Consider the following 18,908-nt stretch of genomic DNA (forward strand, 5'->3'; position numbering starts at 1 on the left):
CTTTTTGGTTCGTTTATGACATTCTGCTAATACGCCTATTAGAAAAAAAACTTTTTTTTTTTAACCTGACTTGGGCTCTATGGCATTAGAGCGGTAGGACTGTGTGGGGGGATGGTAGCCGGGTTTGAGAAAAGCACTATACATACATCGGCGTGAAAACGGGTTGTCGGCCTCATAACTATCCGGCCTCACTACGTTCGGCCGTATATTCTATTCGGCCGGCAACCCCTTCCTTCCCGGCCTCTGTAGTAATGTACTAATATGTTACGTTAATGTTCAATTGTTCATGCAAAATTTCATGTTGTTTAAGCTTTTTATTTCAAAATAAGAGCGTAATTTTGATTGTATGAGAGCAACTTTTTGGCGGCGGTTTGTGTAACTTAAACGATAAATGCAAACCCCTTCAGGAGTCTTAACCTTAAAATCTTCACTACGACACCACGTACCTTCAATGTAAGTTGTGTTGTTATAAATACGAACCAGAAATGCAGATGCATCCGTAATGACAGCAATTAAGAGCTACATAAAACATGGCGAATGTATTATTCAAGCGACGTCTTCATTCCCTGGGAAGTGTCGCTTTGCTAATGACTGTGATTCAAATAACACGTCTTCAGACGCATTATGTACACAAATGATAGATTAAACACATCTGACTGTTGTAGGTCTTATGGCTTTGATATAAGGTTTAAGAAAGGTGAATTAATTCTATAAATAAGTAAATAAATTATAGATGTACGCACGACGCATGAACGAAAATGCAGAGCGACGAATGAATGTTTATGAGGCGCTAATGAGTTAATGTTAAATAAATAAATATTATAGGGATATTCTTACACAAATTGTAGACCCACCCACGGTAAGCTCAATAAGGCTTGTGTTGTGGGTACCCAGACAACGACATATATAATATACAAATACTTAAAATACATAGAAAACATCCATGACTCAGGAACAAATATCTGTGCTCATCACACAAATAAATGGCCTTAACGGGATTTGAGCCCAGGACCATCGGCTTCATAGGCAGGGTCACTACCCACTAGGCCAGACCGGTCGTCAATGATCGAATGGCGGAATGTTAATGTTAATGATTACTTTTAAGGGCTCATATATTATTAGGTATTTTTAACCAAGCTAACTCTGCATGGCATTGGCAACGATAAAGTGGGGAATGTCATCATTAATGTCAATTTATGACGAATGACACTCCCACACTTTGTCATGTTCAATTTCAAATCGACGCAAAGCTAGCTTCGTATGCAAGAAACGGACTCTACATAATGAATTTCGTACTGTTGGGGGATTATTTTAGATCGAAAGGCGATATTCGAAATCGTAGGTTAAGGTTTTATAATTACACTACATGGAGATTTATTTTCTGATTTGATTTCAGTTTTAAAAAAACACTTTAGCTGTGTGTTAGTGCGACTTCATTTTTGTAAAGTACCTTTTTTATAATATAGGAGGCAAACGAGCAGACGGATAACCCGATGGTAAGCGATTACCGCTGCCCATGGACACCCGCAACACCAGAGAGGTTGTGAGTGCGTTGCCGGCCTTTAAGATGGAAGTACACTCTTTTCTTGAAGGTTTGAAGGTCGTATCGGTCCGGAAATACCGCAGGCGACAGTTCATTCCTTTTTATAATATTCGCATTTTTATGATTACATCGCCCGAAGTAAAGGACAATATAATTTAATTAACAACCAATTATTTCTACATTCAAGATATTATTATCTTTATTTATTAATTAATTAAAACAACACAACAACAGGCAAATTGCAGTGAACCCCGCACTAGGCATGGCCTGTATCGCAGGGTTCAAGGTCATTACAGTTATATTACATAATTATATTAAACATAAAGATAAAAGAAAAAGAGGAGTGTGAAGTGTGAACTTGTATGTGTGTAAGCTTGTTGTGAGGAGGGAGTGAGATGTGTGTGTTTGTGTGAAATCTAAAAGTGTAATGTATATAGGATACGTATGTTGCGTGAGCATCGAACTGCGTAAATACCCACCTTAAAAAACTCAACTACCTTCATTGAATCATTAGACAATAGATAAAAGCGGTCGTGGGAAATAGAAACACGATTGTCCGCACGTGCTTTTCTCTAAACATATCGATTTACGTAAAATAGTAAAACGACGTAAGGGACATAGGAAAAAGTCCATTACGCCATTTGAGCGATATTTTCAGTTGTATATTTTTTTAGGCATGTATTAGTGAGTTTTATTATGTGTTTTTATTTTCGTTGTAAATGAATGAGTAAATTTCAGTTTAAAAGCCAACTAACATAAGAAGCTACTTTGTCTTAACAATGATAAAAAAATAGTATATTATACCACAGGCTACATACTAATAATTATACCTCACATACAGGCGCTATGTGGATAACACCATGATTGCATGTCCATGCATGTAGACGTGGTAGGTACGAGCAGTTAAAACTATATTAGCGGTATTATACATAAAGTTTAAACCTAGACAATCGAAACAATTTACTTTTCACCTCAGCAGCTCGAACAAGCCTACTTTCGTCACTACAACACGAAACGAACGAAACGAAACGAAACGAACGAACGAACGTATGCGAAAGTGCGACTTTCCTCACTCCAGAGAGTGAAACAAAGTAGCTTTTTAATTTAGTGAAGGCCATGAACTGCCACTTTATACTTCTATTACGAATTCGTTTTTTTTTGTTTCTCTGTATTATTCTGTGTAATCCGACATACATTTAAACCTTTAATATGTTCTCACTACTGAGGTGAAAAATTATATGTGCAACACGAGAGTAAAGTTATTTTAAATCTCCTGTTTTTGAGTCCCTCGCTACGCTCAAGATTCTAACTCAGAATCTTTCGCTTTCTCGGGACTCAAAATAAACACTCGCAAGAAAAACCAACTTTCCTCTCTTGTTGCACAAATAACTATTATTGTATTATTACATAGGCTTACTTGCAAAATGCAATAGATTTCTATTCGGTATCCCAATCGAGGCTACAAATTACGCTTAATCATACAATTGTTAAAATATTCCCATAGAAAGACACTTATGTTGTACTAGCTTTTGCCCGCGACTTTGTCTGCGTGGAATTAGTAATTTGGGTACCTTAATTATTAAACAAATCTGCTTTTTAATCCATCCTTTTTCACCCCCAAATTGGTCCACACTATACATTTCCACCCCATTTTTTACACCCTTAAGGGATGATTTCGGGGATAAAAGTTATTCTATATCATTTCCCACAGCTCAAACTATCCCCATACCAAGTTTCATCTAAATCGGTTCAGCGGTTATAGATTCCCCATACAAATTTCCACCCCCCTTTTCACCCCCTTGAGGGGTGAGTTCTGGGATAAAAAGTATCCTATGTCCCTTCCCGAGACTCAAACTATCTGTATACCAAATTTCAACTAAATCGGTTCAGCGGTTTAAGCGTGAAGAGGTAACACACAGACAGACACACACAGACAGACAGACTTTCGCAATTATAATATTAGTATGGATTATAGGTATTTTTTACCAATAAAACAGCGAATGACGTAACTCGTGTTCCCTTTTGATTTCGCAACTATCTAATAATAGTAATAATTATGTTATATAACAAAATATTATATTTCGTTCGGATTAAGATAAAGGGCTCGCTTTCGTTGGTTAACCGATATTGCGTTTAACTTGAACTTGAGGTTTCTTTTGGAAATCCACCGTTTCACCTGCGGTCGGGTGCAGTGAACCGCTTAATCGGTTTAAATGCTTACCAATAATAACTTTAAAGTATTTATGCATTAGGAAAGTATTTATGTTGGAACCCATTTTTAAGGGTTCCGTACCCAAAGGGTAAAAACGGGACCTTATTACTAAGACTCCGCTGTCCGTCTGTCCGTCCGTCTGTCCGTCTATCTGTCTGTCACCAGGCTGTATCGCATGAACCCTGATAGCTAGACAGTTGAAAGTTTCACAGATGATGTATTTCTGTTGCCGCTATAACAACAAATACTAAAAACAGAATAATATAAATATTTTAATGGGGCTCCCATACAACAAACGTGATTTTTTTGCTGTTTTTTTCCGTAATGGTACTGAACCCTTCGCGCGAGTCCGACTCGCACTTGGCCGGTTTTTAATACTGATTTCATAGTCAATAAGGAACCAGTATGGACCCGGGTATGACGGAATACTCGGGTAAAAAACTTTTTTAGTATGAAGGTTATGCAACTTTCCTGTGGACATCGTAAAAATATAGGACTACAAAGCCTTATTTTCATACTGTATCCTTATCCTTATCGACCATATCGACATGTTAGAACCTACTTTAAATCTGTATGAAGAAAAACTTAGAAAATTGTTATCCAATTCGTTAACTTTTGTAATAATCGAACTATTTTTAGTCGCATTATAGTGAGTGAAACCGTACTGATCTAACTTTTGTAATGTTCACAGAAAAGACGCCGGGTTTCCCGAAACTTGTTTACCCAGCTATCTTTCCGTCCACCCGTCCGTCTGCGGCTTAGTTTAATTTAAAGGCTCTTAACTTAATTATACCTACCTGATTAATCTTATCCTCTTTTAATAAAGTACATATAGTAAACGAACTAAATCTACATGTCATGATCTTAAGAATGCCTATAACCCATCCGTGGTTATTTCCATAGTAAACAAATCGATAATCTCGAGGAATCTTGGCTCCGTCACGACGTGCCTCGGTATTTTTGCGGTTAGGTCTTTAGATAAATATTTACCTACTTTTAGCACGAACGTTATGAACAATATACATTGTGAGTGTGATTGCTCACGAAATGGAAACCTGCTATACCTTGGTATAGGTCTATCAGTGGCATCCATAGAACTCTATTACCGCAGGTTGGCCTAGTTTGAGACAATTGACCATCTCTTTCGCAGATGTCAAAGAAAAACTTGCTACATTAGCAATAGTATTCTTATAAAAACTTGCTACATTAGAGTGCTTTTATGTTGTAATATTGTACCTACGCATGATCTATATATATATATATATATATGTATAAATGCACGTGTCCTGACTGACTGACTAATTCATCAACGCAGCGCCATCGAAACTACAAAAGCTAAAAACTTGAAATTTACACACTAGGTTGCATTTATCCCCTATTCAAGGAGAAATTAAGCATAATTTGAAAATTAAAAGTCTTATCTATAGATACTTCCAACGACAATATTGTAGAGAATTTTATGGATAATAAACTTCTCCTAGACATTTTTATTGTATCTTTCACAGTTTACATAAAAATTTATAAGAACTAAAAATGGAGGTATAAAAGTGGACGGAAGGAAACAATAACTTCTCGGCGTGTTTCTACTTCTATTTATTCTTATAAACCTAAAAGCTACATGCATGCCAAGTTTCGTGCTTTCTGCCGGATGGGACCATAGTTGAGGCTAAGAAACCGTACTAATTAGAATCTAGACTATTTTCACCCCACACATTGCAACAAACTGCTGATTAAAAAAAGTTCATTGAATTCGACACCAGTTCCTAGGAAGTTGAAGTAACAATAGTCTCCGGCGCAGCGGAGTGTCACCGACGTAACTCTTGTGCAACTAATATGCCATTATCTGTGCATTCTATTAGCTGCGCGAGCGCAAGCCTAATGAGGTTATAAGCCCGCAGATTAATAATGGTTTCAACTGCTGGAAAAGTGTGGGTTATGTTTCTTTGGATTTGACACATATACAGGGTGGGCTGAGGGGATGAATATATAAGTAGGTCATACTGAACAAATTTTACTATAGGGTCAACCCCGAAATCGCGAAAAAATATTCTTCTGTTCCATGTTCGGCCGAAGGTTTCGTTTTCGGCCAAAAGACTGCCGAATCTTTCGGTCACGTATTTTTAGTAGTGTCAGTGGTCGGTGCGGTGGCGGCCAGACACTATCTATAAAACATTTGTCGCAATTTATTACATACCTAATGTTACAAATTTCGATTAAAAAAATACGGTTGTAAAGTCGGTTTACGGACGATAATTTTGCGTGATAACGTCATAAGTAAACATTGATGAAAAATTGCACACTTTTATTTATGAATTGAATTAATTTATATTCATGAATTATTATTATTTTTTATAATACAAAAAAGGAGTTAATTGAAAAATACACATTTTTCAATAAATTAACAGTTACCATGGAGATCTGACCACAACGTTACCATGGGGATTTATCCACAACGTTACCATGGAGATCTGACCACAACGTTACCATGGAGATCTGACCACAACGTTACCATGGGGATTTATCCACAACGTTACCATGGAGATCTGACCACAACGTTACCATGGGGATTTATCCACAACGTTACCATGGAGATCTGACCACAACGTTACCATGGAGATCTGACCACAACGTTACCATGGGGATCTGTCCACAACGTGACACTTTTTCGTGCATGCTACCGGTCTTCATCGATTTATAAGACGTTATTACGTCAAAAACTTTTGAACTATCTACGTTTGAACTCAAACCCCTCGGCGCGCGTCCAACTCGCATTTGGCCGCATTATTAGATATATATTAGAATTATTTACATCCTCTTCAATTTCGATGACATTTAGCTAGGTATATTCTAATATAATCGTGTCAATAAACTCAGCGGGTTAGTGCCGACCTAGGATGAGTCAAGGCGTGCCTTTAGGGTTGACACCATTGTATAAATAATAAATTACTAATATTATAGGACATTGATACACGAATTGACTAAGCCCTTTTTGTAAACCAGTTTATTTACCTTAAGTAAATTGCAAAATTTGGCAAACGATGAAGACATAAGACATTTGGTAAAAATTGGCTTTCAGAGGACTTTCTACAAAAATAAGTGTTCCGTTTGTCAAAACAAAGTTTTGCACGGAACACTAAAAATTACTTCAAAAATAGTGGCTATACTATAACATGTTTAAAAAAACTGTAGTGTGTAAAAGAATGTGGCGAGTCGGCAACCCTACGAAATGTGGAAATCATGGGAGGATGTGTGAGCGCATCAGTTATGCAAGGACGCGAGCTTTTACCGGCAAGCCCATTGCTTTTACTGCTAGGTATGCCACTTTTGGTATAAAGTGACAACCCTATTAGAATGAGGCAATCATAGGATGCATCAGGCAATCATAGATCATAGGGGTCTTAGCAAAGATGACAATCAGTTATAGAAAACGCCGAACGAAACAAATGGTATAAGAATGCCTTGTAGCATTAAGTCCGCCTTTTGTACATTTGTATTTTCTTTTGTGCAATAAAGATTAAATAAATAAATAAATATAAACAATGGTATTCTATAAATACTTTAATTGTACATTATTATATATTGACGATCTTAATATGTATTCATTTTCATATTCGATTGTAATAGAAACATGTACTTAATACTTATTGAGAAATAAATTAATCTAAATCTAAATCTATATGGAAATAGTCACGTGACTTTTCATATCATCTGTCATCCCGATACAATTTCTCTTCTTTTCGTTTGGCGTTTGTCGACCAAAGTTAGGATGAAGTAATATAAGTGAGCCATCTCTCAAACAAATTTGAAAAAATTCGGCTCACTTTATATTACGTCAACTTTACCTCAAGGGTTCCGTTTTTTCCCTTGAGGTACAGTTTGTATTGTATAATATGGGCCTGAGGCTACCATTATGCGACATTATTTCCACCAAAGCTTTCAATTACGTTTAAATAAATACAGCATAGTACATTTCTTCGAAAAACGGTGGCGAGCTATAGAATGTTATACATAATAGTGTCTCTGTGAGCGATAGACCTCGCGATAAGCTTAAAAAATGTAAAAATAAATTAAAAATACACGAGTCATTATCAAAGCGAACTCACAATATTCGTAATCGGAATCGGTTGAGAATTGCGAGCTGTAGAAAATCTCGCCCGAAGTGGCCAGTTTCCATTTATCTTTCATATTTACTGAATCTTAGAAGTTTTGTGTCCAAAGTCTGCCCATTTAATTTATGTTCTCAGAGCATTATCCGCAAGTATAACCTACAACATTTTGGTTGCAAAAGGTGAATGTACCTCCCGATGCACAATGAGTGACTAACTGTAATTTAAACATTCCAATCAGAGCTCATCGGGTGTTATAATTTACCCTTGAATTCTTCATAGCTTGGCAATCGAGCTGCAGAGGTCAAACTTATTTGTCAAACTAGGTAATATGAAGTTTTTGACCTCCCATTTATTTTTTAGCGAGCTGACAAATTTTATTATTAGTAAAAAAAACAATGGTCTGTATGCACCTGACGTTGAAAGCAAAAATACATATTTTGAACAATAACCTCCCCGTTTAGGCTGCCTGTTTACAGGCGGAGCGGAGCGGAGATGTCTCCTCCGGCTCCTGTAAAGCTATAATGCTGCTATACTATAATTGAGTTTATAATAATACCTGCTATACTATAATTGAGTGGTTTTATTATATTCTACGGTAGCGAGTTTATTAAAATAAGATCAAATTGACACCAATTCTGTAAGTTCAAATCTTTGAATTGGCCTCAAGATCTTGTCACGTGTCCACGGAACAATGGACAAACATACAGTTACATTGATCTCATATATATTCAAAAGGACAGTCGCGGCGACAACAATCGCTTACGGTTTCTTTTGACACACATGACATGACTTGCAGTCATTGTCACTACGGTGGTAAAGCTTGAAAATATTTGGATAAGATGATCGCTCTGCTTTAAAGTATCTGCCCACGCCAAAACTGATTGTTTTCGACCGACGACCCCGCATTTCTTTACCAACCGATTTGTCATGAATTACCATTTATCATGTAGAATATTTTAATGCAGCGACGGAATACAGTAGCGGCAAATCTAGAATAGAATAGAATAAAATAGAATATCGTTTATTTGCGTGAATTATGGTAGTTATCAGATGTTACATAGTTTTTTATAGGTCAAGACATAATTCAGCCGAATAGCGGCTATCATACCATACTGCTATTTTTTTGCAGGCATTCATTAGAAAATTCATGAAATTATATTATATCATGCAATTAATGATTGTATCATCATCACGACCATATATATACTTACGTCCAACCACGTTAGCACAATGCGGATTGGGGACTTCACACACCCCAATTAATGTATGTTATAAAACTTATAAATACAATACAAATAATACAAATAGTTTATTATCATATCAGAAATACATCATCTGTGAACATTTCAACAGTCTAGCTATCACGGTCCATGAGATACAGCCTGGCGACAGACGGACAGACAAACAGTCGGACGGTGGAATCTTAGTAATAGGGTCCCGTTTTTACCCTTTGGGTACGGAACCCTAACAAACAGAACTATAGTCCGAAAACTGCAGGGACTGCAATGTCAAATTGTGAAAATAACTAAATAAAACTAGGGAACATATCATATTATTTTATGAAATATTTTAAGTTGTGTTTTTCTTTAAGTAGTCACACTACTATATATAAATTGTAAACTGAAATAGATATCATACACTAAAGAAAAAAGCGTGTTAAAAAGTGACCAAGTCCACCGGTGGCCGAGGCGGGAATGGAACCCGCGTCTTCAGCTTACGCGGCTAACGTCCTGACCACTAGACCACCCGGCCACGGCGGTACCCGTCCCAAATTCTCTGGTGTATGCTATCTTTGAAAGGCTAGGCGCCTTTTACCAACTCTAAGGACGATTACGTGCTTGCTCCTCCTATACGAATCCTTTACTGAGTTACGGTATAGCGAGAGAGATGGTGCCGCCATGTATCCAACTAGGACCGCCGGACCGGCCTGTAGACGTAGACTTGGTCACTTTTTCTTTAGTGTATGACATATATTTCAGTTTAAAACTAAATAAACTTAAAATTTCCTAGTTAAAAGTAGGTACCGTCAACCGAGGTGAATAGGGATGGCTGGGGTGAATAGGGACGAAACTTAAAATGTAACTTACCTAAGAATTTCTTTAAAAAAATACCCACACAAATTGTATCATTCGATTGAAAATAATCGTAGGTTTTGTATTCAGATTCAGATTCAGATTATTTATTGGTAAAAATAATACAATTTTTTACACGTCATATTTCGTAAGGGTATATACAATTTGTGTTGATATTTTTTAAGAAATTAACTAGGTAAATCAACTTTTAAGTTTTGTCCCTATTCACCCCAGCCATCCCTATTCACCCCGGTTGACGGTAGCTAATATTCAATTGGCTATTTCCTGAATGCCACAGCAAACTAGTATTGATATATTGAACCCACATACTTTTGCCGAAATCACATCACATGAATTGTTGACCAGCGTCTCCAAAGAGGTATTTTATTCGGTAATACAAAAATACTTATAAGGGGATCCCATGCCCCAATGACCTTCGATTTTAATCCCTTAGTTTTCTAATGTTTTTTGTAGCTTATCATATTAACAGTGACGGATTTTAGCAATATAGTATCCCATATTTACTTCAAAGTTCATTGTTTTCGAAATATTTGGCATCAAAGTTGAACAATTTTAGGCCAAAAAACTGGTTTTCTGGCCATAACTTTTGTGTTAATTAGTTTAAAATTAAAACCTTAGACAAATTTTTAGAGACGTCTAAGACGAACCCAAATATGTAGATTTCGTATAAGTAAGATCTTTCACAGCAATCGAGATACGAAAAAAGTGTTTTTTTAGACAATGTTTAAAACAATCATAAATAGATAAGTATTCATTTTTTTCACAATCCGGTAGACAAAAATGGAGATAAACGATTGAAGAACCGATAGCCGCTTGTCTTAAAATTCTATATGTAGTGCAAAAGTAGGAGATACTATTTAAAACTTGTCAAAAATCGATGAAAACCTCAGGTAGCCCCTTAAAGTATTTTAGGTACTGCAAACTTTCCTTATCGCTCAGGGCGTTTTCACATTTTCCAATCCGATATGCATTTGTTAATGAAAACTTAAATAACATAATAATTATAAACTAATAATATATCAAACTAAAACTACCATTAAAATAAACTAAAACTAAAAAACCTAACTTAAAAATAAATACTAAAAACTTACCAAATCCGAACCGATATCGGATGTCTGATAACTTTCAGGACGATACTCGATACTCTTAGGAAGAAAACTACTACGGAGTACCGTAGTAGTTTTCTTCGTAGCAGTAAGGTATTATTATTTATTTTTAAGGTTATTTTTGAATTTATGTTTTCTTTTGACCAATATCACCTTCTGGGGGTGAAAAGGGGGTGGGAATTAAGTATGAAATTGGTAAATCGAAATAATTATTTTACGCAGATGATGTCGCGAATAAAAGTGTACCTAAATGAATGAATAAATAAGCACTTTTCTACATTTGACTTCTTTGAGGTCGTATCCGACATCCGATATCGGATCGGTCAATGTGAAAATGCACATCCATCGATCAACATCGGACATCAGGAGATAGGATCTGTGGCTCGCACCCAAAACCTAAATTCACAGTTCGATGAACTGGAGAATTCAACATCTTTAAACGGTTACTCGTGCTAGGACTACTGACTGATGACTACTTTTGTCCGTTCTGTAAGACCCCAAGCCAATTAATTAAATTCAATTAGGAAATTAAATTCGGATACCTGTAATTTAATAGTTTTTAAATTTTTCGTTCAAGTGACATAACCATCATGGAAGAGTACAATATGTTTATGATATGAGATAACAATAACCGTCAGTAACAATGGCCTCCTTTAATAACTGCATGATTGAATTTTACTTGTTATTATTACAGCCCTGTTTAAACTTGTTACATTATAAACAGGAGGCTCGCCGACAAATTTTTTTTTATAAGTACTTGCTTTTACCTATACAGAGTGGCTAAAATATAAGTGCATTCCCGTTGCCAGGGAGAATTTTGGATTATACTGAACTACTTTTACTATGGGACCAACCACGAAATCGCGAAAAAAAATTACCCTCCCATAGAAAATGGACTAGCCAAAATGTATGAAGGAGCCAAATTATTTTTCGCGATTTCGGGGTTGGTCCCATAGTAAAAGTTGCTCAGTATAATTCCAAAACCTCCCTAGCAACGGAAACGCACGTATATTTTAGCCACGTTAACAAGGAATTTTTAGGCATATACAATAGGAAAACTTACTTTTAGAACTATATAGAGTAAAAAATCTAATCTACCTCGTTTGCGGGCGTGTAGACATTTAATGAGATTATTGCCATATGATACAATTAACTACCTAAGTTTTTATGAATTAAAGGCACTTTTTTCAGAGCTCTTTTTATTGACATCTATAGATATTTTAAAAAAAACATGCAAAATATGTTTTACATAAATTTCCCTATACATTAACTTCACTTAATAAATATTTGCTTAAAAGTTTCATTTTAATTAAGTTTTAATGCCAGCATTATGGGCACCCTTCCGCAGGGTTCAGATCTGGGGGACTATTTTAGTTAGTTTAAATTTAGTTGTAATTTATTCTATAGTTATAAGTTTTATGTTGTCGCGTAATTAATGTAATGATTTTATGTAATTAATCTTATAATACTCATGACATTTATACATTAAGTTAACTATTAATGGCATTAGTTATATTTATTAATTTTATTAAAGAGATTTTAGTTTAAATTGTTTTACGCCGATTACAAGATTATACTCTTGCAAGCCAACTTTGTCAGTAAAAAAGGCGGGAAATATAAAATTCGCGTGGGAGATCGCTCCTTCGCGCCTACATTGTTCAAATTTGCCGCCTTTTTTATTTTATTTATTATAATTAAATGTTAAAAATACAATTTAACGAAGCTCCACAAAACTTTATTTAGTTTGACTGTGGAGTCAAGTATCAGTTTCTACTGGCAAAGTAAATGAAAGATCTCGAGCCGATATACTTGTTGTTCGCTGTTCATAGGCAATAACATGTCAGATATTAAAATACAATAGAATTCAGTAGCTGCATCCTGATTGATAGAGGTCGTAATATTTAGTAAAAACAGCGGTCACAGTTGGTTGATGAGAATCATTGTCGTATCATGCATCCGTCACCAAGGCTTAAGGCTTCTAGGTATAGATACAGACCTTGCAACAAATGCGCGATTTTAGATAATTGCTGGCGAAGTAGGAGCAACGAATTCAATCAACTGCTGTAAATCGCATTATCGGCGACGTTTGGAGAGAGATAATAAACTGTTCAACCGGTAACCGAAAGGGCCTGACACTCTTTGATAGAAAAAGATAGTCTTAGCGATTCCTATAAGAGGAAAGAGAAAATAATGCCATGCTTTGTCCTTATCACGAGGCGATGGCGAAATACCGAAATGTATAAGAGTGAAAGAGGAAAATCCTATGCTGCCCAAATTTTATATGAATATTTTTTCTCTCACCCCCGGTCGCTCGGTGGCGCGTCTATAACTACTTGTATAAATACTATGTCTATGGGTAACCGTCTTTCAGTCTTTTGTTAATTGCTTAGTCAATCAACCCTATATGACTCAATCTGTATTGTAAAACAAAAATGACCACATCATCTTTTATACTTTTTTCTTGTGTAAAATTTTTAGGACTTTAAAATAGCAATGCAATAGCAAATGAGGCTTAAAGTGTGATTTATTTATTTATTTAGTCAGTCAAAGCGTATTGAACTTAATACGAGTAGAAATAAAATTGAAGTATAAAAATTCCTAAATAAAAACGTTGCCATATCGTGTGTAATAAGTTGCAGTCGAATTTTCCCATGAACCCGTTGATCAAGCAAAACTTGTCAGTAGAAAAAGGCGCGAAATTCAAATTTTCTATGGGACGATATTCCTTCACGCCTACATTTTTTTAATTTGCCGCCTTTTTCTACTGACATGATTTGCTTGACAACAACTTTGCTTGACTAAATTATATCGAGTTAATTATCTTAGCCCCCGATTTTTTATAATAAAAAATATCACTTAATTAATTTTAATTGCATATTATAAATCCCACGTACCTTATATTTCATTTTTCAAAACTGCAGTCTACACACGCACAAAACTCTTACTCACTTTGCAAACTTAAAGAAAAACAAAAACTAAAAAAAAACTAAAAAATATCATAAGCGAAGATCGCGCGCGAAAATGCCGCGCATGCGTACGGCTGCGGCGGCGGGTGCAATGGCGTTTGACAGCAGCGCTCGCGAGTTTTGCTTCCCTCCAACTGCGTACATCGACCTGCATTACCTGCACCTTCACCTTCTGGCCAAACAACACTATGACTCGCCGGCGGCTGAGATCGCCGTTATTGTTTTGAAAGCTCTGCGTTGTAGATCTCGCCAACCCTCACGGGCCCATCATTTAAAAAAAAATCTGTTTTTTTTAATAAGTAATAGGGTATTTGACTTATTTAAAATAAATAGAAGATTAATAGAGAAACGTAGGCAGTAGTTATTTTAAGACAAAATTTCTATTTTAAAACCCGTATAAAACTATAAAGAGTAGGTAATTTGATTGTAACGTCACAATACATGCTATTAGTATTTCATATAAATTCCATAGTAGTAAAATCGTTTTGACAGTTCGAAAAACATTACGTACTGACATTGGTGCGAGCAAGATGCACTGCTTTTGAGTTATGCAACGCATTCGCTATTGAATGTCAGTGCATAGTTGCATACTCGTGCTAAGGGTACTACTAGAGGAGAACATCCGGACATAAGTAGATACCTATGCGAAGGAATTTTCACCCAAATTGAAACGGAGACCTTCGCTTTCGCTCGGTCAATCAGTAAGAAAAAGCGTATTCAGATTTAAAAAATAAACTGTCGTTTGTCCAACGTTCCAACTCACCGCACCAACAGATGAATACAAGCGATATGCACTGACATAAATATGAAATTAGTATCTAATTTTTTAAACTAGAAGCTCTACAAAATTGACATTTTGTAACCGGAAAATTTATGATCTTAATTCTGCCAAACATGAACGGGAAACGTCTTGTAAAAAAGACGGACAGACGGACAGGAGGAGTCTTAGTAATAGGGTCCTGTTTTTACCCTTTGGGTACGGAAAAGTACTAAAAATAACTCTAATGAAGTAAACAATGAATACAGGAACATCTATTATTTACGTTAAGCTGGCGGAGACTATTCTGATCAGCACGTAGCGCTAATTAGAATTCCTACGCTTTATGAATTACGCAAATCCACATGTGTACTCTTGGACAATTGTATATTGTATCTCTTTGTTGTAATCTCGATTTGAAAAATCGGAGTTACCCGTTTAATATACAGGATGTCCCTAGCCATTGGACAAAGCCGAAATGTCCATATGGGGCATTTTCTATGAAAAGGGACCTTATTGTCGATGGCGCTTACGCCGCACAGCGTCGCGCGGCATTGTATTTACATCGGAGCATTGTTAATAATGGAGTAAGCGCCATTGATAATAAGGTCCCTTCTTATAGAAAGTACCACATATGCATTTAGGGAATTTAGAACCAGTATACAAAGTATCATAACAACCGGTGTAGCGGTTACGAAGAAATTAACAAATTACGATTTTTTACTTTGGCGCCTGTATGTGTTAGTAGCGCCTGAGGTAATAAATTTTATAGTATGAAATCTTCGACTTTTTTGATTATCTTTTTTATTTATGACACTGATTAAATTCTGACTTTTGACAAGTGTCATCATTGCCGCATATTTTCTAACAAATTGTCAAAAGCACAGCCACTGCCAATGATTAATACAGCATGTTTCTTTTTGTTGTCGATTATTTAAAATAACTGTTTTGGGAGGTTAGCGATTCAGGTCTCAGGAGCAGCAGGCGGGGCTCTTCAATGATTACTTCTTATTTTGATTTTTAAAATTGTTTTTATTGTATTTCGTGCCGGTGCCGTGTAGATGGTAAAGTGTAGGGCTATCGCCGCGCCCCCGCGCAGCCGTGGTTGGAACTCTGCCTATTCTTGGGATACCCGCTAGATGGCGTTAGGCTCGCTAACAATAACTTTTGTTTGATTTTTTTTAATATCTTTCTTTGTTCTTATTAAAAAAAATATTAAAGTTAGAGCGTTCCTAAGAAGTAAATTGTTTGCTAAAAATTTACGATTAGTATTTTAAATAAATTTTTAACAAGCAGAAACATCTGCAAACGATGCGAAGCTTAGAATAAATTTAGAAGTGATGAAAAACATTAAAAGTGAGTGAGTGAAGTGAAAGCGAGTAGATGTCGCTAGGGTCCCCTACGGCGCGATTCAGGAAACGAATTAGAAATTCACTAGATATGAAATAATAAATATATGTGACATTCCACGGCAAAAGGTACCTCATGGCGGCTGGCGCTTACGTCGCTATACGACGATACGCTATACTCTTTCACTCCAGTGATTATACTCCAATCAATGCGTTTTTAGATTGACAGAGAGATGAACCGCTGAAGGCTAGTTCGCAGATCTGCGAAATCGACTCCACACTCGCGTTCGCGGCTTCGCGCTGCGATTCGCACACGAGTATCACATGGAGGGCGCTTCAGACACGCGGACGCGGATCTACGCGCCGCGGTTGTGTGCAAATGGGATATCGCTATATACATATAATGTTCATAGCGCGGTCTCGCTCACATAGTGGATCCGCGTCCGTGTGACCGAAGCCTGCGTCCAAAAAATACGTTATCCGCTTACCATTAGATAATAAAAACCGGCCAAGTGCGAGTCGGACTCGCGCACCGAGGGTTCCGTACTTTTTAGTATTTGTTGTTATAGCGGCAACAGAAATACATCATCTGTGAAAATTTAAACTGTCTAGCTATCACGGTTCATGAGATACACCCTGGTGACAGACAGACAGACGGACAGACGGACAGCGGAGTCTTAGTAATAGGGTCCCGATTTTACCCTTTGGGTACGGACCCCAAAAAACCACCGATCTCAAAAGCAATAAGTTACTTGACAAATAAGCTAATTAAAACAGAGAAACGCCTCTTTCACGACCTTCAACGTTAGGCAATGTTCGATAAACATGGCTACGTCTACGTCTCTGCTGCACAAGTTCAGAGGGCCTACCGCGAAACACGTTCGACTTGTCTCGCTCTCTGTCGCACTTGTAAATTCGTACGTAAGCGTGACAGTGAGGCAACACGTCGAATCTGGTTCGCGGTAGGCCCTCAGTTATTGTAGCAACGTTTTCTTAACTCAATTGCAAGTCAATTGGGGAAATAAGTGCGTAATCCAGACATATTTAAGTTAGAGTACGCACTCCTCAAATTTTAATTTTCTTAATTCCACTCCCCTATTCACTCTCTTTAGGGATGATATCCGACATAAAAACTATCCTATATCCTTCCCCGGGACTCAAACTATCTCTATACCAAATTTCAACTAAATCGGTTCAGCGGTTTAAGCGTGAAGAGGTAACATAATATTGCAAACTCGAGTCTATCTCGAGTCGCTCCGGCAAGCCGTTACGATTTAACTATTCTCTCGTTTGCAATATTTAACACTATACTTATTCTGTGACACCATGACGCCAAGACAAAAAAATACAAAGAAAATACTTTTATAAGCTTGTTTATAATAATTAAAAAAATCAATGACACAAATTGGTAAGAAAAATTAACTATATAATGTTAAAGTCTTATAAATTATAATAAAGTTAGGATAAAATATAAGAGGAAGGGGTTGTAAGTACCTATTTTACATAACTTTTCCAGATTCTGTCGAAACAGGCCACAACTAGGTACAATCAGCTGCAGAGTTAACTGACCCCCCTGCATAGAATTTCATTTGCAGGGGTCAAATATTTCTGCAGCTGACTGTACATGTTTCAGTTGGCAGTTGTAAGATATTGACGCAGTATTTCGTGATAGGCGCGCAGAACCGTGAATTACTATAAAGATGAGCAGTCTTTATTATATATATGTCTTTATTTCTATTGCTCTTTCGCTCTAGCAACGCACTGCCAAATCGCCGAACGAAAGCAATCAATATTTATATGATTATGTGGCACACATAAAAAATATTTAATATAAGGCCAGAGAAACTATGCTCTGACCAAGCTAACTTTTCACACACTTGCCTATAAACTCCATATTTGACATATATACCACTTTACATGAAAACATAGCGTGGTTCGACTCTGATCTACAATTGTTTTTCTTGTTTTGGTGTTTCTTTTACCCCACCTAGGTGCCTAGCCAATATGCCAATCATTTGCGCCGTGCCGTAGTGAACGAAACGGTAATCTCTCTCTATCACTCTTAGTGCGTAGTTATCACTATTAGTGCGAGTGCGACAGACATTAGCGTTTCGTTGGCTATGAAGCGTAAACGATTGGCATCTTGGCTAGGCACCCTGACCTTATATACAAACCTACTGAAGTATATAGACACGACTTAATCAAGTTATCCCTAAGATTACATATGCACATACCAGAATCTTAAACATGTTACCTACGTAATAACTAGTATAGTATGAATTTTCTCAAATGATTTTTACGCCTAAGACCCTAATCGTGGCGTAGCGCGTGGCACGCGCTCAGACACAATGGCCGATCGCGCGCAGAAAAAAACAATGGCTTTTGTTTAACAGATTAGGGTCTCAGGCGTAAAAATAATTCTAGAAGATTCATACTATAGGAATAGAATACAAGTAACAAGGATATCTTCTTCTTCTTTATATCTTTCTAAATAAAATAAATAAAGAAATACAGCAAGGCAACTCTAGTAGCATATAAGTGTTTATCACAGCGATACGTTTTCCGTTCGCTCCGCCAATGTGTGAGTGAGACAACGCTATGCATGTCCATAGCTTTGTCCCGCTCGCACTGTGGAACCCGCATCGGTTTGATGGGCGCTTTACGCCAGCTAATCTTATTTTTATTTTTCAAAAAATAAAGCCATCATGCTTATTAAAAAATGATACTTAACCCCTCGAACGCCAGTGTCAAAAATTTGCTACCGAATTAATAA

General features: G+C 36.7%; 1 protein-coding gene across 2 annotated transcripts in view; it reads right to left on the reverse strand.

Moving 5' to 3' along the window:
- LOC134741280 (neprilysin-4-like) overlaps window positions 1-14,160 on the reverse strand; it is an 88,293-nt gene extending 74,133 nt beyond the window's left edge. For both annotated transcript variants that reach the window (XR_010127871.1, XM_063673995.1), the window contains exon 1: window positions 13,958-14,160. Coding sequence is in view for 1 of the 2 variants with exons in the window: in XM_063673995.1 (XP_063530065.1) it covers window positions 13,958-13,969 (12 nt within the window). In the remaining variant the exon portion in view is untranslated. The remainder of the gene's footprint in view (window positions 1-13,957) is intronic.
- Between the last annotated feature and the right edge of the window lie 4,748 nt (window positions 14,161-18,908).

The sequence above is a fragment of the Cydia strobilella genome, chromosome 5 (genome assembly GCF_947568885.1).
Source record: "Cydia strobilella chromosome 5, ilCydStro3.1, whole genome shotgun sequence".
Classification (NCBI taxonomy): Eukaryota; Metazoa; Arthropoda; class Insecta; order Lepidoptera; family Tortricidae; genus Cydia; species Cydia strobilella.